Source organism: Myxine glutinosa, chromosome 7 (assembly GCF_964187855.1).
Source record: "Myxine glutinosa chromosome 7, kmMyxGlut1.1, whole genome shotgun sequence".
NCBI classification, from domain to species: domain Eukaryota; kingdom Metazoa; phylum Chordata; class Myxini; order Myxiniformes; family Myxinidae; genus Myxine; species Myxine glutinosa.
The window spans coordinates 92,607,429-92,634,018 of NC_136267.1; the positions used below are offsets into that span (position 1 = coordinate 92,607,429).

Here is a 26,590-nt window from a genome sequence, read left to right on the forward strand (position 1 = left end):
AGCACCACCCCACCACCAATCGGTGCAGTCACCATTGTTCATTGGAATAAAAATAAATTCGACAACCCCTAACCCTGCAGGTGTCTCTTGCTCTTCTTGTGGTGCACTTGGTGTTAACTAAAAGTGGTTCACCTGTATGGCATAGGTGCCACGTTGACCCATAGGTCCATCCCCGGGTGGTGCTTGGCCGCAAACGAACTGCGGTCCATTGTGGGTGGCCACAAACATTGCGGTCCATATGGTGTATCGATCCCGGCAGCAAACAGCGAAAGTGCAGGCCCACAACTGCGCAGCCAGCACCTCTCTCTCCTCTCTCTCTACCCCAAAGCCAGATCCTCGGAGGTGGGAGACAAAAGAAGCAGACAAGTGAGTAAGGTGGTAAGGGCGCAAAAGTGCACGCAATGTAAGGTGATGCACACTGGGGGCACATGGGAACCAGGTGAGACAGGTACGTTCCTATCGTACGCCCCCCCCCCCCACCAGGTAACCTACATGGCCCCTCCCTTACCCCTTACTGCATCCACAAAACACAACACTACCCATAAACATCTACTTTACAAATCAACAAACATCCCTACTGTCTTCCCCGTTCCTCCCATAAACCAAATTCGTCTTCTCTCCCTCCTAACCAATCAAATTTGCCATTTTCAACTCTCATCAAAATTTGCCATTTTCAACTCAACATCAAAATTTGCCATTACCAATTCAACATCAGTCCCTCCTAGGGAGGGAGAGATGGAATCACCCCAATGTCTCATCCACGTCGTGATGCGTCTCACAAATCCACACAGCAATCTCATTTCCTGCAACAAACAAAGAAAACACAGGTGTGGAGTCATCATCATCACCACAGGTAAGTGGCTGCGTATGGTGCGACAGGTTCATCAATCCTAACTATTTCCTAAGTGACTTTAACAACTTTACACTACCCGGGGTCTTTCTCCGGCCAAACCATTGGCCCTCTTACACTATGGGTTCTAAAAACCAATTCCCATTGGCCAAACTGTGGTGCTCTTCAATTTGGGGTCTCACTCCCCCGATTCATCTCCCGGTGCCCTCGTACAATTTCTGGGCTGCGACGTGTACCTCTCCCAGTGGGTCTACCCACCTGCACACCTCCACCACTGCAGTTGCCTCCGAGCTTACCTGCTCCTTACCCTAACCTAACTACCAGGGGAAGGCCCTCTGGCACTCTCCCCACTCGGTGCCCTCTCTGGCACTGGGCTACCCGGGTCCATCCTCCGGATCCTCGGGCCCCATCCACAACTACCGGCTCCCAGAGCCCACCTGCGGCCTCACCTGGCCGACATCCTCACAGTGGTGGAGTGCTCAACCAACTACACACACTAACAGGCTACACGCCCAGCCATTTCCACAACACTAATGCACCCATTCACAACACCATTCTGCAACCGCACCACAGATGCCAATATCCAACCACAATTTACCTAGACCCTCTACCTAACACTTACACTACCCGCCCCGGGTACTCGTGAAAGGGGTCCACTCTTCCCCCATCCACACCTTCGCACCATGCACACCACTCCGTACCACTTACTCCAACTCTCTCCACACACCTGTACTTGCACACCTGTGCTCTCACACCTGGTGCCACCTGCACCCTTCTCTCCCCAAGCGCATTCGCGCTGATCCACAACACTCACTACTCATACACTGCTCCACACACCTGTCCAGTTGCACACCTGTGCAATCACACCTGTTCAATTCTCACACACACAGCATCATCTCAGCTAACTACTCCCTTCTGAAACTTGCGCTTCCCAGTCGTCCCTTTAAACTATTGCGCTCCCACGTCATTATCATCCATACTAATCTACCTGCGTCCCCACTACAGGTATCAGTCACTAACTAAACTTAACGTCACCTAAGGTCATCTTCTCTAGATCCCTACCGTTATATCCTAACCCTCCCGGGCTAGTTTTCACTGCCATACACCCCATAAGCTATTGCGCATTTGCCCCCACCATGGGAAGGATGGTGGATTTGCCATCCCACCACATCGGGGGTCTCTCACTACCAATTTTGCACATCAAATTTCAACAAATTAAAAATTTGCCAATCACTGCCCATCATCTGCCAATCATCACTGCCAATCCCTTGCCAATCATCAAATTTTGTTTTTCTCTAATCTTGGGTCCAAAACACTAACCTCATCACCCAGTCTACTCACTAATACCTCTCGGTGCGCCAATCCCTGTCCAAAGCCCGGCTTCGTAAAGCCAAGCAATGGATGCTGGTTGTTTTGTGCCAGCGGCTGGATGCGTCCGGCACTCGGTGCAGGGAAGGAGGTTTACCCGGGCCGAGATCCCACGCACCATCTCGGCACGGAGCCATCCCATGGCTCGATCTCGGCCTGCCGGAATGCCTCACCAAAAAGTGGTCGCCATGACGACCCTTCCTATCCTGCCGCCCGCTCCGCCTGGTGGAGCACGGACGCGGCCGTTCAAAGCGAGGCCCAGCACGCACCGAGGGCCCGATTCGGCTATAAGTCGTTCTAAACTCTACCCCGTCTAACGTCGATGCTTCACCTGCATGCTTACATCCCGCAGCCCGTTCCTTGCTCACACATCCAGCCGTGCCCATGCTCCTCGTACCTTTCCTTACACACCCAGGTACACCCATTCCACTCACAGCCTTGGTCACACACCTGACCACCGAACACTTTGGCACACATTCGTTGCTCGCACACCTCACCAATACACCGCTTCGCGCCCCCTCCTCGGTCACCTCCTCTGTGACAATCACAGGTGTGCCCTCATTCGCACACCCAACCACGTGCCTCACCACCAACTCCAGCGTGCATTCCCACTCACGCTCTACCATTCCAGGTGTGCATCCTTCCATCCCAGGTGTACATCCTCGCTCACCTGTCACAACTAACTCACTCTCCTTGTCACTCTCACTACTTTCACCTCCATTCCTGACAGCGCACTCACCCTTACTCTTGACAGCGCACTCTTTCCCCATGCACCTGCCCGTCACACACCTTTCTCGCGCACACTCTCCCGTTACACCCTCTGTAACACTCACCACACCGCGCTTCCATGTGCTCCCTCGCACACTCGCTACGACCGACTCACTCTCGCCTGCACCCTCACTCCTTGGCGTGCACTTTTTCCTCACACACCCCAGAGTCGGACTTTCTCGCACACCTCCTTTTTCGCACACCAGACCTGTCGCACACTTCACCAGTGGCCTCTCACGAACACCCGGGTCTATCTCGACCCCCAAGCTTCTTAAATCCCCTGGCGCATCATACGCACGACCATATTGGTCACCACTTACACCGGGTCCTCTTCCTCTTCGCTTCTCCTCCATCACCTGCGAATCCCTCATCCGGTTAATGAGCACATCATCACGATCCAAACACAGACTTTGGACCAATTCTTTTATCTCCTCTTTTATTTCTTTCTTATCCCCTCTCCGTCGCTTCTTAATTTCGCTCATCCCTTCTTCCACTTCTTCTAATTTGTGCTTCACCTCTTTTATTCCCCGGTACGTCTCCTCAAGCTCGTCCTCCAAGGCTACCTTGACCGTTTCCAGGTGCGTCCTCACCTGCCGGTCCTTCGTCTCCATTACCTCTATCACCTCGTCCAACCTCGTTGTCAGTCCCTCACGTACCATCTGACATTCTCTCTTTGTCGCTATCAAGTCGTTTTTTATGTCGTTTTGTGTCGCTTTCAACCCTCCTAATACCGCAGTGTTCCTTTGAACCTGCTCCGTTAGTCCTTTTTGTCCCTCCGTCAGCTGTTCCACCTCCTGCGTCAGGACCTCTATGCCCCCTTGTAACTTTACAGTCCCCTTTCTCACCTCCTTCTCCATGTGCTCCTTACAGTGCCTCACCTCCTCGCGCACTCCTCCGACCTCCTCACTCACACCTCTTCTGATCTCTTCTCCCATCACTTGCATCTCCTGCCCAGATGCCACCCTCATCTGCTCCATTTCCTCCCTGTGAGCATCCAGTTTGGTTTCTACCCCCATTCTGACCCCCTCTATCTGCTGCTCCATTTGTTTAACTTCCCTTTCCGCTTGGTCCCTCATGTCCCTCAATTTGCCTTCCATACTGTTTTCTAACCCTATTAACCCATTTCTCACCTCTTTTATCCCGTTGTCTAACCCCTCAAAATTATTGTCTAACTTCCCAAATTTCTTGTCTAACTCCTCAAAATTATTGTCTAACTTCCCAAATTTCTTGTCTAATCCCTTAAAATTATTGTCTAACCCCTCACTGGTACCCCTCGCTTCGTCCCTCATTACCCCCATTTCGTTTCCCATTACCCCCATTTTTGCTTCTAGCCTCTCCATAAGGGCCCCCATTTGCAGGAGGAAAAGGTTCGAATCCACCAGGGGCGCTGCCACGGTCGCTGGCGCGGTGATCAGCGAGGCGCCATTTTGCGCGCCCGCTTCTTCGTGCGTGACGGCGCTATTTTGCGAACCTGCCGCCCTCACTGCTTCGCTCTCCTCCTGTCCCTCATTTTGGTCCTGGATCGACCCTACCTCTCTCTCCTCTACCGGACCCCAGCTGTCTTGATCCGCCATAGCGCGACTTTCAAAATTCGGTTTTATTTTTATTTTTTATTTTCGTAAAACAAATTCAAATTTCGGCCGTTATAATTTCGCGCGGGAAACGCGCTCCAAATCGATTCTAACTGTTACAAATTTGGGCCTAATAAATTTAGTCCCGGGTTCGAATCCCACTCCTGACACCAATTGTTACAGACGTGGCTTGGATGTTATTCACCGAGCGGTTTTGGGATGACCACGTCTGCACAAGATTATACTCGATATTATACCCGAAGCCGAACGTTGACTAGTCGCGCGATGCTAGGTCAATGAAGGAACAGACACACGGCTGGGATTAAAATGACGACACCAGGGATACGGTTCTCAAGACCTCCGGAGGAGATTATATTCGTGCGGAAGGTCAGATTACAGGGACGAGAGGTACAACATAGAAAGACAAGCACTTAGACACAATCTTATATTATTCCCGGACAGACGACAGACAAACGGAACAACGGCTGACTCACACGGGGGTTGATGGCAGGAAAGCGGGTATCGATGGCTCAAGGTGCACTCTTGGCTCAAAGCAGGGTACACGGTTCGGTCCAGAGATGCGGGGAGGTCTCGTCGCAGCGCTCAGAGGTGACGTTCTTTCTCAGGCCTCTCCAAACTCAGGCGCATCTGTTTCAGCGCTCGCAGGTCCTTCTTTCTCCAGCTGGGGGCGCATCTGACGTCACATCCGGCGCGGGGCCGCGTATATCCGGCGGGGAGTGACACGCCCTCGGCTCGTTAGCGCCGCCCCAGATGGAATCGGTCCGCCCTTCTGATTGGGTGCGGGGGGTTACCAGGCTCCGCCCTTGAGGAGGAGCTGACAGCCAGCCCCTCCGTGGTAACCCCGTGGAGCGCGTGGTCAATGGCGCTAATCGAGCCGGTGTGAGGACGCATCCTCCCCCGCTCCGCCGCCATCTCCTCTGTTGTTGTTGTAATTGTTGGGGAAGAAGATGGAAGGAGGTATGGGAAAGGTCCTAAACTCACTACTGATGCCATATAATCACATTCTGGTGCAACGAAGAGTCATAATTAATGGAGACGAGGCCTTAACTGACATAGAATAAGAATAACTAGGAAGATGTCCGAAAGTTGTCTACGTGTGGTGCGGTGGACCTGGGCACGACATTTAATGGGGGAATAAGGGGAAGGTCGGCTCTACTGATTGTTATTTACATGCAATGGGACTAGGGAATGGGGGATTGGGGAAAGTTGGGGAGTATTGGAGAAAATAGGGGAATATTTACAAGCGGATATGGAGGCCAAATTCCATATTCGCAACAATATATATACATACACACTACCGGTCAAGAGTTTTAGAACACCTACATTTTTCCAGTTTTTATTGAAATTTACGCAGTTTAATGTCTCAATGTACTCTGAAATTAAGCATAGAACAAATAAACAATTGGAGATAAAAAAATAAATCATAGAATCATTTTGTTTAACAAAATTTAATTTAAAATTTTGACTCAGCAAAGTAGCCACCTTTTGCAGATATAACCGCCGAACACACTCGTGGAATTCTTTCTACAATGGAAATCAAATATTGTTCGGGAAGTTCTTCCCAACACTGTTGCAGAAGTTCCCACAAATGTGTTGCACTTGTAGGTTGCTTTGCGTTCACCCTTCTGTCCAGTTCATCCCAAACCAGCTTGATGGGGTTTAAGTCTGGAGACTGTGTGTTGACCACCAAGTGAGGGACTGATTGGGAGAGAAAGGGCTGACGGACACACCGCAGGTGAAAAAAAACTCGCTCGCGGGCATTTTGATCGCTCTTCTTCGCTCTGGGTTCTGCGCGTGCTATTGGTGCTTTCTTCCCTGAGTTCTTCGTGGTGCTCTTGGTGCTCTTGGTGCTTGGAGCGAGGCTTGGTGCTACGAGCAAACAGGACCTCGCGTGCAACCGACGAGCGGGCGAGCAAAGCGTGCCGCTGAGCAGGTGAGACCGGGGCGAGCGGGTGGCTCGGGGCCTAGCAGAGCGTGAGCGAGGCGGACGGAGGCCTGCTTCGCGCGAGCGCCGGAGCCTGGGCGATTCCTGATGGACACATCCAGCCAGACTGAGATAAGCTCACATCCACAAAGGCACACACAATGGTTTCTTTGATTTAATTCATTCCCATTTGTTTGTATTTGAAGTGAAGTGTGGGAGCGCTCCATTGGAGGGGTTTCGTGATTGCCGGCGCGTTATTTTCCTGTCCCGCTATTTATTGTGAATAAATCCTTGTATTATTTTCTTTTCTATTCAAAATCCTGTGTTCGTGTGAGTTCATTCCCTGCAGGATCGTAGCTGACGGTGAGATCGCGTCAGGTAAGAACTTTCGCCGCTTCTTCTTCTTCCTTCTTCCTCCCGTGCTGCCTAGTGAAATCCGCAATTGATCGTGGCCTCGGAGTTAAAGCCCGTTTGGCCATCCGCGATCCCACGGTATTAACCGGAAGGCATTCGCGCGACAAGTGTTGTCAAGAGGGGGTTTTGAACCCTATTATAAAGTGGTGTCAGGAGTAAGGATACGGGCCCGACGGACAAAAAAAATTTTGTCCGTGGCTGCGATCGACACGGTCGGGTGTACATCGCACCCAGCATTCAGACGCAAAATCTTCACAGTCGGAGGCGATTAAAATTGCATAGTCGATTGGAGAGCGAGACGCGAACGGCGCGTCTTTTAAGTTATATCGGTTCCTGAGGTAAAATACGCGCAGGAAAGCTACCTCTTCTCCACGGATGGAAGAGGTACGCGATATGGAAGAAAGGGTGGAAGGTGCGGATAGCCTTGGAAGTGGGTCGGAGGTAGTTGGGGTGGAGCATAGTGATGGAGCTTTCCCGCTATCAAGGCGGCCCCGATAGATACTCAGGCTTTAATGCAATTTATGAAGCAAATTGATGACAGCATTAAGGCTCAGAGTGAACGCAGTGAGCGAATGGAAAATAAAATGGATGCTCAGAGTGAGCAGATGGGGGAATTGAATAAAAAAATGGATACTCTTAGGAATGAATTGAGGGGGATAATAAGGGGAGGTAGTGAAAGACTGGATGCCCAGATTAAAGAAACGAAAACACCATGTGAGCAAATAAATGAGATAAAGGAAGAACCAAGGAATGATTCACATGGGGCTCAGGAGCCAGGAATGGCAATTAAATTAAAATTGTGAGGAAATGGGGAAAATTTGATTGCGGCATGTGTGGAGGTAAATGGGGAGTGCCAAGAGGTAAATGGGGAACGTTTACCACATGGTGGCCTGGAGGGTTATCGGGGCTGGGTGGATGTCACAACACCTCAACAGGGGGATGAATTTGGAGTGGTGCAGCACAAGGGCAGTTGTGCAGTGCAAGAGGGGGTAGAGGTATTGGGGGTCCGTGTAACGGAACCAGACCGGGTATTTATTGATCAAGGCCTGTGGGGGCCAGAAATGATTTGTAATGGTGATGAAAATCATTTGATGCAGCGGTTGGGGACCTGGGACAGTCCCTTGGAGGTAGAGTTTGACCAGGCCCAAAGGAGCTTGGGGGATGAGGTGAGTCGGTCCGAGGAGGGTGTTGAAGTGACTGAGGAGACCCTCACCATGCGCAATGATTGGGTACAAGAGGCTCCGAAATTGAATAACCAGTTTGGGGAGTGTGTTGGCTCCGAGCTGGATTTGGACCATGGAGAGTCAGGAGATAGAGCCTCGGAGAATTTGGTCCTGGTAGGGAATGTGGAGTAGCTGCAGGGAGAGGCAGAACAACCTGAGGGAGTTGTTACCTGCAGCTGCGGTTTGGGACGGGAAATAAAAATTAATAAAAAAGGAAAAATTTAAAGGAAAAATAAATTTATGGTTAAATGGGAATTTAATTTGGCACAGCCTTGGAGGGAGTTGGTCCCCGGGCTGCGGAATGTGGACCAGGAGGGTGAGAGGACGGGAGGGGAGGGGGGGAAGGGGAGGGGGGAAGGGTGGGAGAGAGGGAAGGGGAGCAGTCAGAAGTGAAAGCTCTTTTACAGAGAATTTATATCTTAAAGGGGAGAGGAGGGGGGGAAGGGGAGGGGGGAAGGAGGGGCAAGGGTGGGGAGAGGGGGGAGGAGGGGGGAGGGGGGAAAGAGGAGGGAAGGGGGTGAGGGGGGAGGCAGGAGAGGAAGGGGAGTGGCTCACGTTTGAGTGAATGTGGCTCACGTTTCTGAGTGAATGTGGCTCACGTTTCTGAGTTAAGTGTGATGCCGATCAGGAAGAAGAAGAAGAAGCCATACTACCAAATTCGTACACTTCCGGAATTGTTTGATTTATTTGTATTCAAATGTCTGGTAATTGTTTTGTATTTATTTATGCGAATGTGTACTTGGATATAACTGTCATTCGTTTAAAAAGGCTTCGGCACTATCAGGCGATTTTTTTTTTTTTTTTTGCCTAAAGCAACCCCAGACACTCAGTGATGAACCTCTGAAAGTTTGATGAAGATCTGTTCAGCCATCTCTGAATAAAACGTGGACACACACACAGACAACTCGCGTTTATATGTATATATAAATCGGGATTTAAATTTAATTCAAAAATTGATCCAGACGTCTATTCTCTTTCAAACATTCAAACCGACAGAGGTAGTTATTTATCACAGTGTCTGTAGAATTTTCACCCTTTTACTCGACTCCGTTTCGCTGTTATTTGGTGGAGCAAAAAGTCCACTGAGCTTTTTACCCTATTTATCCATTTTATCCTATTTATCCAAAAACCCTGGTGTTGGGCTAGCGGCTAGGGTGCCGGCTTAGGATCCTAGGATCCTGGGTTCGAATCCCGGTCGATTGCTGAATTAACGCCAGGGGGGTTGACTCAGCCTGTCATCCTTCCGAGGTCGGCTAATTGAGTACCAGTTCACTGGTAATTCCCTGTTTGTCGTTAAAAAAAAAAAAAGGCGGCAAGAAGGGTTGGCGTCAGGAAGGGCATCCGGCCGTAAAACATTGCTTCAAAAAGGGGACCGAAAAACAACAACAACCACGGTTCCCGAAAAAGGCCAACCCCCACTTTGCGGGGAAAAATGGCCTCTAAAGGTGGTTTTTTTTTTTAAAATATCCATCAATGGGGACGAATCACTTCAAAAATCTACTATCCGGATCTTCACCAAAATCTAATCAATTTGACCGTTGCAAATACCCAATATGTCCACCCAATTTCGTCTAAATCCATCCATAACCTTTTGAGATACTCTACTCACGAATAAACAAGCAGGGGTGAATACATATTAACCTCAGAGATGAAGGTAATAATAATAATGACTCTAGAGCCATGGTATTATCGTATTACCCCCATGTTGCCCCTACATGTCCATGTTACCCCATGCTACCCTACCGCCCCCCCCCCCCCTCACCCCCTGGGCCCTTCCTTTGGCTACTCCCGAACAGATCGGGTGTTTCCAGTGCATGCAAAAATGACAGAATTTCACTCCCCCCGACTGGTTTCTCTATAAATGCACCCACCTCCCCCTTTCCCTGGTGCACACACACACGTGCACGCACGCACCCACAACCTACCTTTTTTTACTCCTGCACAATCATTTCCCTTTCTTCCTTTCCCTTCCTCCTATCTCTTTTCTCCATTTCAATTACGGTATCTTACTTTACCACCCCGACTCCATGTGCAAATACAGGGGCCTCAATCTGCCTTCCCTGTGATGCTCGTTCACATTACGAGATTAACTTTTAATGACCTCAGAGCAACTTGGGGTGGGCACTAAAATGCAACCTGGTAAATAAAGGTAGTGCCTCCTATACAGCCCTTAGCACAAGATTAGAGGTGGAAATCAATGCATACAAATAATATATAATAATTTAAAGGTTGCACTTCATTTGATAAAGATTAGCCACACACTTATTAGAGATGGTTCATACAAGATAAAATAATAACTAATAATAACCAAGATGAGCATAGAACTGGCCTCTGTCACTTGTCACCTTATGAGCATGGGATCCAAGATCCCATGTACTGTTTGAGTTGTCCAATGTTTCTTAATTTCATTGCAATTCCTGAAAGAGTACATCGAAAGAGTACACCCCCTCACACCTTCATCCTGCATGCGGTGGAAAAGTACAAGCTTTTACAAGAATCAGAGATTGCTCAAAATTGCCAACCCAACTTACCGGATCGATGGCTATTTTGAGGGGTTGATCGATGTCGATCGTTTCACTCTTTCTCTCACCAGTCAAATCCATTCCCGTTCACCTGCAGCAAAATTCGGTCTAATGATCTAATCCTCAATCAAATAGTCTTTTCCCCTGGATGAGGCTACAGTGCCATGTGCAATGGCACTCCGTCATGCCAAAATTGCAACCATCGTGACAATACATATGTGGAACAAATGCTTTTTCAAGGCAGGATCAAAACCGAAGAGACTAGGCACAATCGTTTCAATCACAACCAAAAACCTCCATCCATTTGAGAAATAAGTTTTTCTCGCTTTCTTCCCTAAGTCACAAGGTAAACATACTATCCTACCAGTGGTCAAGAGACAAAAATGCAGACAATTCATGCTGTTCACGGCTTGTTGTGCAGACAATGATATTGTCACCTCAGAGGTCTAGCGTGCTGTTATGTGTCGATCAGTGACAAAAAACCTCAATTGAATCCATTTTAAATTCAGATTGTAACACAACAAAATGCAAAAAAGTCGAGGGGTGTGAATACTTTCTGAAGGCACTATATATATTGTAACGAATTTGAGAAGTGTAACGGTTTTGAGAAGTGTAACAATTTTGGAGAAAGTGTAACGAATGTGAAAAGTATGGTTTTGTTGTGTGTAACTGACCCTCGTAATGTAAAGAATGGTCGCAGCTCGTCCTCTTAGTTAATTCCATAAACCTACACACAGGACACGATATATCCTTTTAAATAGTTAGTCCCTTATTCTCTGTGTAGGCTAAGGATGTGGTTCCCACTAGTTTGACTCTTCATTGCACCGAATTAAATAAGAGTAGGCCCTCCGACGCCCCATGGCAGCTTCCAAGTGCCAGGTTCGCCAGTTTGCTGCAATTGCCTCTTTAGGCACTTTGCTGCATTTCCATCTGCCGTCCACTTTGCTGCATTTGACTCCATTACGCACGAGGTAACGCTGAAGAAGAAAGGCGGGTCTCCACCTCGTCATAGAGGGGAGGAGTAAGTCGGCCCCGCTCATCCAACCCAGAACGAGGGGTTTGGCTTGAGAGGGCGGAGAGAGAACGTTTGGGGGAGGTTCGCAAAGGGTGAAGGGCGGGGCCTCTATAACCCGCCGCGGGACGCTCCCCAAAGGAGAGACGAGATGAGCTTTTACGGAGATGGGTCCATGAGATGCGCTGGAGACGAGCAGGTGTGACCGTGCCGCCGTGAGACGTGCCGCGCTGCAGGAAAGGCGGACCGGGGCAACGCAAGGAGCGCACGAGGCAGCAGTACAGAGAAAGGAACTTCGCCCGCGCAGTTTGGGACCAAAGCTCGGCTTCTTGACGGCGGTGCCTTCTGGCCCGACCGTGCCCAGTACCCGCTGAACCTTCCTTGCCTCTAAAAGCCACCCATCTCCAAGCCATTCATTCCTGCCTGCATTTCCCCATGTAAGTGTGATCGTCCGTCTGTCTTCAACGTTGTCCTGGGGTTTATTAATTAAGCTTGTATAGGTAAGCTAAAGATTTCACTGTGTGCCTGCTCCTTCCATTTTCTGTATATAACCAACTGCTCTCTTTGCTTTGGCTTGTGAAAATAATTAATAAAACCTGTTATTCCTCCGTACGTCTTCTTCTTCTTCTTCCTCTTTACATTCGGTCGCTTTAGAGGTTTCCATATTGAATAGCTGTGGCGCGATACGGCCAACGTCTGGGTGAATCGGGGAAAAACTGTTCGGCCGCGGTGCCTCCGCTCGGTAAATAACATCTAATCCACGGACCGTAACAATATATATATATATATATATATATATATATATATATATATATATATATATATATATATATATATATATATATATATATATATATATATATATATATATACAGTGGTACCTCGGCTTACGAGTGCCCCAACGTACGAGTTTTTCGGGATACGAGCCGTCGCTCGGGCGGTTTGTTGCTTTGGGATACGAGCCGAGATCCGATGTACGAGCTCAAAAAATTTATTTTTTTGAATTTTCCGGTTGTGGCTTCCGGTTCCGGTCACGCGGTTATCTTGCCGTGAAAGCATCTCTGCTTGGATATAAAACACGCAATCGTCGAAATACATGAGCGAGGAATCTCCTTGCTCCAGCCGGTGACGTCATCGGCGGGGATCCCCGCCTCCAGAGTGGCTGGTCACGTGACCGCCAAAGCGTGTCGCGCGTGCGGGTATAATGAGCTACACCTGTGGATCACGTGACCACGGAAGCACGCCTCGCTTGAGAGGCATGGCTTTCGGTTTGCGTTTTGCTTTATAAGGCGCGATAAATGGGCTTTTGAGTGTTAGCGGTTCATGGCGTTGACGGTTCATGGCGGTTCATGGCGGTTGACGGTTCATGACGGTTCATGACGGTTCATGGCGTTGACGGTCAAAAACCCATTACATCAATTTTACCAGGCACTGTACAGTAAGTACAGTGGACACCAAATGCACGGTGGAAGGCTAGAAGTAGAAGATCGTCCAAGACAAGTGAGAATAAGCCATACTTTGGAGGAGATGACGTCATTCGCTGGTCCGATAACCAAAGATGTGGTATAAAAAACCAGGTGAGCTAACAATGCAGCAATGAAGGAATTCGGCCAAGGCACCGGCACACAACGACCTACCTACATCGAAAGACTCAATGCCAATGGTGACAGAAGCCAAGACGGCCGGCTTAAACACCGCCGAAAGACCACGGTGTACCAACTTACGATGCAGAACATCTTGCACTTAATATGATGACAACAGGTGCCATCCTCTGACGTACCATTACAGGTACAGGTACAGTACACGTGAGCACAGAGCAAAAGTTCACTGAAACCGAGATTAAGAAAAAAGAAAAAACACCTCGTGGTCCGTGCTCGATATCCGAGTTTCAATCTTTTCAAACACATGATGCTCTCGGTCACGGTATCTCCTGCGAGCTGCTTCTCCTTCAACCACACAAACAACAACTTCTCCATATCTTCATGGATAGAGGTCCGGAGCTTTGAAATAATCGTAACGCCCTTGGCTGGCGTTATAGCCTTTATGGACTCCTTCTGCTTCAAAATCGTACATATCGTAGAAGGAGTACGATCGTACTGCCTCGCCAAGTCGACAACACGCACACCTCACCTGGCATGCTCTTCTCCTCTGCTTAATAAAACCAGTTTATTTCTTTACATTCTCTTGTATTATGTACAGTATATACGAGGTCGTGCTTGTTTATACATTATTTGTTATTTAAAAGCACCTAACAAAAAAAATTGGTGTTTTTTTTTTGAGGCTGGAACGGATTAATAGCATTTCAATGCATTTGAATGGGAAAATTTGCTTTGACTTACGAGCGATTTGGCTTACGAGCTCCGTCACGGAACGGATTAAACTCGTAAGCCGAGGTACCACTGTATATATATATATATATATATATATATATATATATATATATATATATATATATATATATATATATTTCAAATATATATATATATATATATATTTCAAATATATATATATATATATATATATATATATATATATATATATATATATATATATATATATATATATATATATATATATACATATATACATATATATATACATATATATATACACACACACACACACACACACACACACACACACACACATACACACACACACACACACACACACACACACACACACACACACACACACACACACACACACACACACACACACACACACACACACATAAATTTCAAATCCAAATTTCTTGAGTATGGAGCCATAATAACAACTTTGACTTCACTGTTCCAATACTTGTAGCGAGTACTGTATATATGTATGTATAATATAGGGTGGCCCTTAAACGGGGTGAAAATTTTAAAATGTTAATTTGAATGTTCTCATGGCCTAAATGTGATCCATTTGGGATAGAAACACTGCAGTCAAAATGTCATACAAGTCTGTTTATATTTAGAGGTAGTCCAGGCACCTTCAAGAATCAAGATTTTATATATAGAGAGTACACAACAAAATATACTACTGTACAAATACACTTCTTAAAGTTCTTTTCATTTCTCATTCTATTTAACATTCCTGATGTTATTATATTTCCTGATGTTATTATATTAGTTTATAGTCAAGGAAGGTTCTCACCAACTCCCGCTAACCCCCACTCTTGCAGGGAAAATGGCCTTAAAATGCCTGTTGTTGTTGTTGTTTGAAGGTTCTCACCAACATAAGTCATATCATTGCTGCCTGATTTTAGCCAATGTTGCTTTCCGACAGTCAGGATAAGTACGGCGGTGTTCAGACACGACCTGAAGTAAGAATTGGAGTTGCTCCTCATCCTTGGTAAGGAGCCCGTTGTAACTTTTCATGAGGGCCACACCTCGTTCAGCATGGTCATTTACGACCTTCAACTCCCTGATCTGTTCCACAGCAGCTCTGTAGCCTTCATGGTCACCCCATGTGCTTGGATCCACAGTTAAGTCTGACGAGATTTTCAACTTTTCGAAGAATGTTTTTGTGTGTGGTGACACAAATTCTTCAATTCCCTTCTCGCTTAAGGCTTTCATGTCAGGCCATGGCATCTTTGATGGTTCTTCATCTAATGGACGCTCGCCTTTCAGTGCTTCCACCATCAGTTGTTTAGTTGCGATAGGCACTTGTTTGTCGAAGAAGGCCAACCCCACCAGCTCTTCTGACAAGTACCACAGATGGTTCCTCAACTTCTCACTGGTGGCTGTTGAGATTGCACGACTTGCAGTCTTGTACGAGATCAAGGTCTTCATCAGCAGCAGATCGTTCATTGGAGCTTCAGCTGCACTTGGAGCTTTCATCCAGACTTGCAAATACACTTCAGAAACAGACAAATTTCTCATAGGCCATTCCTCTCTCATGCCGTCAGCTTGAACTCTTGGTGGAAAAGCCAGATTTTGAGACTGTAGATGGCCTTCGACATCCATCTTGCATGGTGAATCGCTTCAGGAGCACGGAAATGAATGCCACGAGCAGGAACTCCTCCAAGAAACAAAATGGTCAGTTCCAGAAGTTCTTTATAATCATCACGTGGCTGATTGAGGTCAAGCTGCTTCTTTGCAAAATCGATAACCTTATCAGTCACAGGGAGAATGTGGTCTTTGACAGATTCATCAGAGAGACCAGAGATGAATGCAGTCTGGTCAATAGAGTCCCACTTTGATTGGAATCTCTTAAACAGAAGAACTTCAGGTCCAGAGGTGCTCCCCATGACTGCTTTAAATGCTGCAGAAAGCAGCAGCTCCATAATGTGGTGACTTACATGCAAAGTACAGCAAGTCACGGCCAATTTTTTGTTCCAACAGAACACATGCCCCATTTCTGTATCCTGTGTTCGTAGCAGTTGTGTCAAAGCACAGAGATACCACCTGATCGGTGACACCCCACTCTTGCAGTGCTTTGAAAACAGCACCTGCTTGGGCCTCACCAATTCCTGATAGTATCTTAGGGACACCAAGTAGCTGGCTTACTCCTTGTCCGGAAATAAGTACAGGGAGACGATCTACATTAACTTTCCCAGTCACATCAATAAGCAGTTTCCCATCCCAATGAACTGTAACGGGACTTTCATTCTGGAATTCAACCTTAAGGTTCTCTGAGAAACAAGTACGTTCCTTCTGCCGTTGACGTCCAATGGATGATCGGTTAATATTTATTTCCTCAGGATTGTGACCGAGGCTCAAGGCTACTTCTGTTAGTACAAAAGTTGCCTTTTGATCAGACATCTGTGTACGATCAAGAGCAGCGTCAAGTCAGTGATAATGTTTGTACTGCCCCTGCATTTCTTAGCAGGAGCAACACCTACAGCTCCTTGAGGATCAACATCATCTGTTGTCTCTTCACCACTACTACTTGAAGATGCTAGCATCGACCACGATGTTGAAGCCTCTTGGTCAGTGAGGGCCTTTTGCTGTCTGCGCACATCTGCTTGCCTTTTCAAGGCCTGACGTTCTTCCTTCTCAGCTAGGGCCTTATCAACTGACCCCATTGTTCCTTGGCGTCCTTTCTCACGTTGGGCGAGGAGAAATTCTTTGTCTTCAGGGATTTTGATCAAAGAAACAGCATCCGCATGAGCAATGTCAAATAGGTCATCTAAAGAATTCACAAACTCATCTTGATTCTTCTTTTCGCCATCAGTTGCCCACTTCCTAAGCCTCTTGAGGTCTTTCCATCTGCCAAAGAGGGTTTCCTGCTTTTTGATACAATGCTGCTCTGCCTTTATGGGGATCCGAGCCCGATCAACACAGATAGGGGAAAGCTCTCGAACAGTTACTGTGCAAGAGATTCGCACAGTCTTTTTCTCATTGAGATGCCGGTGTATAGAGTCCAAGTACTTGCCGGTTTGATGGAAGCTTTGCACCAACAAATTATGTTGTTGCACTGCCTAAAAAGAACACCACATTTCTTTCTAGTCGTTGCCATACTGACTCAATCTGTGAAAGAGAAAAAATAGGAATGTCAGAATCTAATATAAATTTACAAGTACTTTTACATAAATATTTAAAACATTTATGGCTGAGATACGAGTAAAAGATGTATAAGGGTGAGAGCTCTTATTTTAAAGTCCTTTTGACAATCATTTACACATATATTTAAATTCAATGTACAGTCATGTGAAAAAGTAAGTACACCCCATGTCAAGTTTTGACTTTTTCAACATATTTCAACATACAGCTATTTGATCTTCATTTCAACAATATTGATATATAAAGGTGATATAATATAACAAATATCATGAAACATTTACATTTTGTAGACCATTGTAAAATTTAAACATAAATGCAAATTTTGCATGTGGAAAAAGTAAGTACACCCTTGGCTCGAATAGGTGGTATTGCCCCCTTTGGCAGAAACAACCTCAAGTAGGCGTTTCTTATAACTGTCTACCAGTCTCTGACATCGACTGGGAGAAATTTTTGCCCACTCCTCCATGCAGAATTCTTTCAGCTGTGCGATGTTTGAGGAGTTTCTTGCATGCACAACTCGTTTCAAATCCCCCCACAACATCTCAATGGGATTTAGATCCGGGCTTTGACTTGGCCATTCCAGAACCCTCCATTTCTTTCTTTTCAGCCATTCCTTGGTGGATTTACTGGTATGTTTAGGGTCATTGTCATGTTGCGAGGTCCACCTTCGGTTGCGCTTCAACTTTCCGACAGGTGGCCTCACATTATCCTCAAGCACCCTCTGGTACAATGAAAAATTCAGAGTAGATTCTATGAAGGTGAGCTGCCCAGGCCCTGATGCAGCAAAGCTGCCCCAAACCATAATTTTTCCACCACCATGCTTTACAGTTGCAGTTACAGCAAAGGTTTCCTCCTAGCACACCTCCCATGTAGATCAAATTTGTGCAGCCTCTTTCTAATGGTAGACTCGTGCACTTTGACATAAACAGTGGCAAGAGCTACCTATAGGTCCCGTGATGACATTCTGGGGTTCTTCGAGACTTCTTTCAGCATCTTGCCGTCTGCTCTCGGGCTGAACTTGCTGGGGCGGCCTGGCCTGAATAAGTTGGCAGTTGTTTGGAATCTTCTCCACTTGTAGATGATGTTCCGGACAGTCGAATGATCGATTTCAAATTGTTTAGAGATCTTTTTAAATCCCTTCCCAGACTCCTAGGCATCTATAACCTTCTTGCTGAAGGCCTCAGAGAACTCTTTTGATCTTGGCATGGTGACGCCACACACTTCAACAACAAAGAGCAAACAAAACGAAATATCTGAGGTTTAAATAAGACAGGTTCCTCCAAGATCCTCTCTAACGATGTTCTAATCATTTGCACCTGAGCTGGTGCACCTGATTCTAATTTTAGGTATTTTAAGTAGTGATAAATGTAGGAGTGTACTTACTTTTTCCACATGCGAAATTTGCATTTACGTTTATTTAAATTATACAATGGACTACAAAATGTAAATGTTTCATGATATTTGTTATATTATATCAGCTTTATCTATATAAATAAAACACAGTTTGTGTGTGTGTGTGTGTGTGTGTGTGTGTGTGTGTGTGTGTGTGTGTGTGTGTGTGTGTGTGTGTGTGTGTGTGTGTGTGTGTGTATATGTTACCGATAGACTCCTAAACGGAGAGGCTCACGTGCTTGATATTTGGTATAGACATGGCCATTGAGCCTGGGAAGGACATGGCCTACCTAAAAATATTTGACGAGATGCATATTTTATATTCATATTTACCTCAGCGCATTTCAGCGAGGAACATTATACACGGAATCTCAGCCTGTGCCAGAGCAGCTCAATGATTCGCTCACAGCGATCACGTGATGTTCCATCCTCGCCGCCAGACCATTGAACTGAAAATACAGACTTGGCATTTAATATGGAATATTTTTTTTATGGGGGTGAACTTACTTTTCAAGATGACTTAGAACCAAAAGTTCATTGGAATCATGTTGAAATTATTCGAGATTTTGTTAATGTGACCTTTAAAAGAAACAAAAACCACATTTGACATTTCGAAGCAAATAAATTGATCCTTGAAAGTGATGTAAACTGATATCAAACTCAATTCACGGACAGTACTGTGTTAAACTTCTGTACGTTTTCCAGAAGTATCTCTTTGTTTTGCACATTAGCCAAATTTTTTTTCAACAAAAACAAAAGCTAAATTATGACTGGGATTACGGACAGTAAAATTACAGTTCAGTACTTCGTGGGGTGATAACCCGGTGATTACGTGGGGTGATAACCCCCACGAGCATTCAGGAGAGCACGTACACGTCGAGGCATGCTGTTCACGAGATTTGCCAAGGTTTGGACAGGAATCGCTTGCCATGCAGTGACAATAGTCTGCTGCAATTCACGCACAGAGGCAGGCTGCTGGTCCAAGTTGTCGATTTGACGCGTTAATTCTGCCCACAAGTTCTCTATTGGATTCATATCCGGGGACATGGCAGGCCACTCCATATGCTCTACACCACGGTCAGCAAGAAAGTCTTGGATCATGCGAGCACGATGAGGCCGTGCATTGTCATCTTGGAAGACAAAGTTTCCTCGAAAGGCTGCACGAGCAAATGGAAGCAATGTTTCTTCCAGAATGACCCTGTACTTGAACTGGTTCAGGTTTCCATTCAGAACAACCAGGTCAGTTTTGCCCCCTGCATGAAAAGCAGCCCAAACGGTCACCACACCACCTCCAGCGTGGACTCTTGGCACTATACAATCTTCGTTGTGGGCTTCATGCAATTGTCTGCGCACTCGGACGCGGCCATCTTGACGATAGACCAGAAATCTAGACTCGTCACTGAAGGTCACGTGATTCCAGTGTCCTGGCTGCCATTGACGGTGCTCTCTGGCCCACTGCAATCGGCGCTGGCTGTGTTGTCTGGTCAGGCGTGGCTTTCTCAGGGGACGCCTGGCACGATAGCCTGCTTGAACCAGTCGTTGGTTGACTAGCCTTCTGGATACAGGCACATTTGTCAGTTGCTGCCACTCAGCCCTAAGCTGATTAGCTGACTTGGTACGGCCATTGCAGACTAACCGGTGCAGCTGGCGACCATCTCTCCTTGTGGTTCTGCGTGGACGTCCTGGCCTCGGTATTGGAGTAGGGACACCCCTCTGAGCATTTCGTTTCAGGATCTTTGACACCTGACCTTGAGTGATGCCATACTGCCGAGCAATAGCACGCTGTTTCATGCCAGAATTTCGTAAAGCCACCACTCCATGACAAACAGCATTGTCAAGTTGACGGACCATCTCCATAGGAAGCGGCAATAACTTTTGTCGACGTGCAGCAGTTGTTTTCCACTAATACAGAACGCAACAACCCTTATATACCCGATTGTGAAGCCAATCATCAAATGTACCTGTCCTTACATTTTGTCACGCCACATAATCCTGTTGACTTCTTGCTGCGAAAGACAATCAGTGACATAGTTCTCTCAACAAAGACATAATCGAAGGGTAAAAGAAACTCACCAGATTGATATACTGAGTTCAGAAAGTAAACCCAAGTCAAGAAAAAAAAATATATTCCATATTAAATGCCAAGTCTGTATATAGAATGACCATTGGCATTCACACCACATAGGTGGAGATGCAGCTACCGGGCGCCATCTCGGTTGGCACTCGATGCTGGGCAATGGTGATTTCCGTCACGCGTTTGCACGTAATTCAGAGCGAAAAGCGATTGCGTTTTTTCACCTTTTGTGCGATCGTGTTTTGTGTCGATTTTTGTCGATTTTGTGCGATATGAATTAAACGTATTTGAAACAGCTGTGAAACGTCTTTCCACAACCCTTCCTTAACCGATTGGAGCAGTTTATTGCCGCAAAAAATGGCATTTTAACAGTTGTCTGGCTTTTAAAATCTGGGACACGTTCAAAACAAACGAGATCCGCGAAGCGAGTTGGTCGAGTCGTGCTAACCAAGATGGCGACACGGCGGCTACACTTTTCACGGAGTATGAGCGTTCTATATATTTTCAATTCAGTGCGCCAGACTCGCTCACGTACTTGATTTGTGGCATAGACATGGCCATTGAGCCTGGGAAGGACATGGCCTACCTAAAAATATTTGACGAGATCCATATTTTTTATTCATGGTGTAATTTGTGCGAGGCTTTTGTCCGAGTGAGCTTGAGTCGAGAGGGCGAATGTACGGGTTGGGAATGTACGGGTCTCCCTTCCCCCGGCCGGCAACGCTGGTACTGGAGGGCGTCACAGGATCGGTGAGTCTCAAAAACCCGCTTCGTGCTGTTGCGAAGATGCAGGACAATGTCGCGATTGTTGTGCCGTACTTCGTGGGGTGATATTGTGATGTTGTGCTGTACTACCATGAGAACTGCAACGTCATTGTTGACTGGCCCTCCCCTTCCTCCCTTTCCTCACTTCCCCCACCTCCCCCTTCCTTCCTTTCCTCACTTCCCCCACCTCCCCTCCCCTTCCCCCCTTCACCTCCACCCTCCCCCTAGCCTTTCCCCTCCCCTTCCCCCCTCCACCTTCCTTTCCCCCCTTCCCCCCCTACACCTTCCCCCCTCCCCTCCCCTTCCTCCTCCCCCCTCTCCCTCCCCCTCCCCCCTCCCTCACCCTCCCCCCTCCCTCACCCTCCCCCCTCCCTCACCCTCCCCCCTCCACTCCCCCCTCTCCTTCCCCCTCCCCCCTACACCTTCCCTCTACCCCCTCCCCTTTCCCCTCTCCTTCCCCCCTCCACTCCCCCCTCACTTTCCCCCTTCCCCATCCCCCCCTCTCCACCCTACCCCCTCCCCTTCCCCCCTTTCCCCTCCACCCTTCCCCCTCCCCTTCCTCTCCACCCTACCCCCTCCCCTACCCCCCTCCTTTTCCCCCCTTCCCCCCTCCTTTCCCCCCCCTTCCCCCCTCCTTTTCCCCCCTTCCCCCACCTCCCCCTCCCCTCCCCCCTACCCCTCCCCCCTACCCCTCCCCCCTCCCCCTCCTCCTCCCTTTCCCCACCTCCCCTCCCCCATACTCCTTCCCCACCTCCCCCTCCCCTCTCCCCTCCCCCGCCCGGCAATGCCGGGTACTTCTGCTCGTCTATCAATATTGTTGAAATGAAGATCAACTAGCTGTATGTTGAAATATGTTGAAAAAGTCAAAACTTTACATGGGGTGTACTTACTTTTTCACGTGACTGTACTTATGACTTACCTGTCAGAGGTAAGTCGTATGTAAAATATGTGTATTGATGTAATGCATACACTGATGGGAAATTACTCCTGCATGAGGGCCAGATCCCTCATACAGGAGTAATACTGCCCTACTTGAGCACACTGACCAAGCTAAAGTCTTACCACATTCTATCTATAGACCGCACCCCCTCCCCCCACCTTCAACCCCTTCCACATAGCAATATATTGTGGGTGGTCTCCATGTTACAATCACAATCTAGCCATTTTTGTAGAATGTCCAATAGCAGTATTTGAGGGGGTGGGTGGGATTTTGAGGAATCACTCACATAATGCAACCTGTGGTCCTTTATCCACTCATGCTCATTGTTTAACTTGCAAAAGGCATTCCCACACATCTCAAAGACCAGGCTATCATACTGTTGGGGTTTTGAGAACCCTGCACTTGTAAATTGTTGTAAATATACCCCTTTGTAAATAATTCTCTTTGTAAATACCTCCATTTCTTGTAAAGGTCAAAGGTCGTCCCCTAGTTAGTCCACATTGCAACACGTAGCGAACCATAGGCCCTCTTCGTAGTTATTTCATTATTACGTGTTTCAGGTAAGGCTGCGTTTCCAATAGTTTGACACTGCGTTGCATTAATCAAATAAGATAGGTCACTTTCGTTCTTTTCAAAAGCGGTGCGAGTGGTTTTCCATCCCCACAAGACGCCATTGCCATGTGCTCATCTCGGAGAAGAAGGGGGGGGAGCCGCCGGATCACGGGTGTGGCACCAACTCGTCATCAAAGGTTGGGTCAGCCAGCCCGAACCAGCCAACCAGCACCGCGGTGAGCGACCTGGTAGGTGTGCCCTCGCAGCCCGCGGCTTGATCCGGTGACGGCCGATAAAAGGCAAGAGGAGGGACTGCTTAGAGAGATGACCGAGGAGGAAGAACCAAGAGACACCAGCTGAGCTGAGACGTGCTGCAGTTGAATTGAGTCAGAGACGTGCTGCAGTAGAATTCAGAGAGAATTCAGATAAACTGCGAGAGACGAGCTGCAGTTGAGTTGAGTAATAACCAGCGCTGACGACCGGGTTCTCGCCGCTGAAACTGAGCGAGGGCGTGCACGCGGGACACCAACGGCGTGCCGCGATCCCCGGACCTCCCTGCCCGCCAGCTCTGTGGACCGTCTGCCCATCTCATCCTTCCAGCCATTCCTGCCTGCAATTCCCATTCGTGTACGTGAGTTTGTTCTGTCTGTATTGTCCCGGGGATAAGTAAGCCTGTTTAAGAATTGCTCTGTGTCCTTCTGCTCCTTCCATTTCCTGTATATACTCGCCCCTTTTATTTCCTTATAGTTAGTTAATAAACCTGTGTTCTTTCTTCTTACTTTGGTTTCTTTCTCGTCCGATCGCTTTCGTGTTTTCCCTATTCATATCTGTGGCACGAGTAGGAACCGCTATAATCGGGTTTAGTCATCGTTAACGGCCTGAGTCGCAGCTCGCTTCGCTCGGCGCAATCCATCCATTACGCTGCGGCCCGGGCGGGAGTATTTCCTCGCTGACGGCCGGTGGTAATACTTAGGTAGTAAGACAAATTGGGCTTACGACCCTACGTACCATCGACCGGAAGTGACGTCATACCCCCAGGACCGGTCGGGCGGCCAGCTTAACAGGACAAGGGGATTAACCCCCCCTTGCTAACGGGAGTGCTGTCCCCCGGATCCGTAACAATTGGTGTCGGGGAGTGGGATTTGAGGCCCGAACCAAAATTTAAAAACATCAAAAAAATTTGGTCAAAATTTGGAGCGGCCGAAATTTTATTTAATACCACCAAATTTTAATCGTGCCATGGATAGTCAAGGGGATCGGGTACCGGTAGGGGAGAATGGGGGGTTAGAGGCAACCCAGGACCCCAGGGAGGAATTGAGAGAGGGAGAGGAGGAAGGCAATGAGGATGCGGTAGAGGGGGTTTCGGGCGCACAAGATGGCGGCCTCGTGCATGAGGTTGGAGGCGCACAAGATGGCGCCTCGCACGTGGTGGCCGCGGTAGCCGCGCCCGCGGCGCAAGTGGGAGGGATAGACATGCAAGCCCTCATTGCGCAGCTGCAGGCCGCCGTGAAAATGGGGATGGGAGAACAATTGGGAAATCAAATTGGGAAGTTGAGACATGACATGGGAAGCCAAATAGGGGGGCTCGAAGGCAAATTAGGGGGCCAACTGGAAGACGTGGGTGACCAAATCGGGGAAGTTAATGAGGGGTTAGCGAGGGACAAGGCCGCATACGAGGTAAGGGAAGCCGAGAGGGAGGTTGATCGCAGGTTGAGCGAAGAGGTCGCGGGGGTACGCGACGAGGTAACGCGGGTTGAGAAGCGCGGGTTGAGCGAGGTGGAGCAAAGCACAGCCGGGTGGACCGGGATAGAAATCGCGACACAGGGTGTGAAAAACCTGACGGCCGTCGAATTGGACAGGGCAAATTCAGGTGCAGCGACGGAAAAATAATTAATTCAGAATGAAATGGTTATCGTTGGAATTGAAATTGAAGAGACGGTAGAGATAGGAATGGAATCGGAGAAAGTGATGGATAATGTGCAAGGTCCATGCTCGCATCATGATGCCGTGCTTAATCCTTATAAAGATTTTGCAGGTGTTGGAGCGAGGAGGAAGAAGAATCCCCAAGGTGATCCGGGTAGTGTATGGGGCGAAGAGATTTTTCGGTAGGGTGTTTGTCGCAAAAAGAATTTTCGCGCGCTTGGGATTCCAGCGTAACCCGGGCGCTCGTGAAAGGTCCGTGGTGCGCTGTGTGGATGGCAATGGCGTGCGTGTGAGGAAAAGGTGTGCGAAGGTGAACGGCGCGCGTGTACGAATGGCGTCGGAGCGCGAGTGTGATACCGGGTGCGAGGGAGAATGCACGACCGAGTATGGGAGTGAAACCGAGTGCGAGCGAGAATGCACGTCGGAGTGTATGTGTACGGAGTGTGAGACGGAGAGTGAGATGGATGAGGAGCGTGTGCGAGGAGGCACACTTGAGTTGGTGGTGGCGCGGGTGCGGGAGAGCACATCGGAGCGCGTGATGGTGAGTGTTACGGAGGACGTAACGGGGGAAGAAATGTGTGGAACGAAGTGTGTGAACGACAAGTGTGCACAAGAAGGTGTGCGAGAGGAGTGGTGTGTAACAGGGTGTGCAAATGGTGGAATGGATGCACAAGAAGGTGCATGAGAAAGGTGTGTACTGTGTAACAGAGGAGTGCATGATAACAGAGTGTGCTGTCGAAAGTGAGGATGAGTGCACAAAAGAGTATGTGAGCGTTATGAGTAGAACTGAGTTTGTGCGAGGGGAGAATGCACGAGCGAGTGCTGTGACAAAGTGTGTGGGATATACGAGCGGCATTGGAGCGCCGGGTTTGGAGAGTGTGAAAGGGGTCGCGTATGGATGCGAGCATGCGAGTAAGGCATCGACGTTAAACGGGATAGCGGTTAGACCGACATTTAACCGACGCGAGCTCTCGGTCCGTGCCAGGCTTTGGGTATTGCGGGAGCCGGTGGGGATCGGTGCTGCGTCGCTCCTCTTCGGAGCGTCGTGCACGATCCGGGCCGGGCCCCGCCCCGCACAGACGAGTCCGGGCTTTGCCGGGCAAGGCGACCGCTCCGGTTCGAGGGCAGGTAGGAGGGATCGGAACGGCGCCCCCTTGTGGTGGCGGCGTCCCACCCGGGCAAGTTTGGCCCACCGCACATGGGAGCGAAAGGCCCTGCGTAGGGATGGTGCTTTGAATCTCGGCCCAACCAAACCTCCTCCCCTGAACCGAATGCCGGACGGACCCAACCTGCAGTAGACAAACCACCCACATGCATTGCTCGGCTTTGCGAAGCCGAGCTTTGAAAATGTCATGACATACCGAGAGGCTCAGATATAGCGGACTGTGATGGCGATAGCGATAGTTTAATTGTTTGGAACTGGTAGGAAATTGATGATTGGCAAATTGGATTGGCAAAATTGATGGGTAAAAATGATTGGCAGTAAAGATTGGCAAATTTTTAGTGGCAAGAATTGGATGGGCAAAATTGATAGTGGGAGATGCCCGATGTAGAGGGATGGTAAATCCACCATCCCTCACATCTCCCGGGCACATAAGCAATAGTTATGGGGTTTTGGCAGTGTAAGCTCGCCGAGGGCGGGTTAGGATAAATGTATAGGGACCTAGCGATGACAATAGGTAACTGTAGAATTAAGTAGTGACATTGTACAAGTAGCGGGGATGTAGAATAGATTAGGTGGATTATAACGACGTGGTATGTGCAATGGTGTAAGGGATG

General features: G+C 48.1%; 1 protein-coding gene across 5 annotated transcripts in view; it reads right to left on the reverse strand.

Moving 5' to 3' along the window:
* LOC137431411 (cyclic AMP-responsive element-binding protein 1) overlaps positions 1-26,590 on the reverse strand; it is an 83,851-nt gene that overhangs the window by 26,050 nt on the left and 31,211 nt on the right. For 3 of the 5 annotated variants that reach the window (XM_078781991.1, XM_078781988.1, XM_068122709.2), the window contains exon 3: positions 10,671-10,752. In XM_078781991.1, coding sequence (XP_078638117.1) covers positions 10,671-10,742 — 72 coding nt within the window. In that variant the 5' untranslated portion in view covers positions 10,743-10,752. Of the gene's footprint in view, positions 1-10,670; positions 10,753-18,890; positions 19,007-26,590 lie in introns of all 5 variants that reach the window. The other 2 variants (XM_078781992.1, XM_078781990.1) reach the window with 1 other exon arrangement.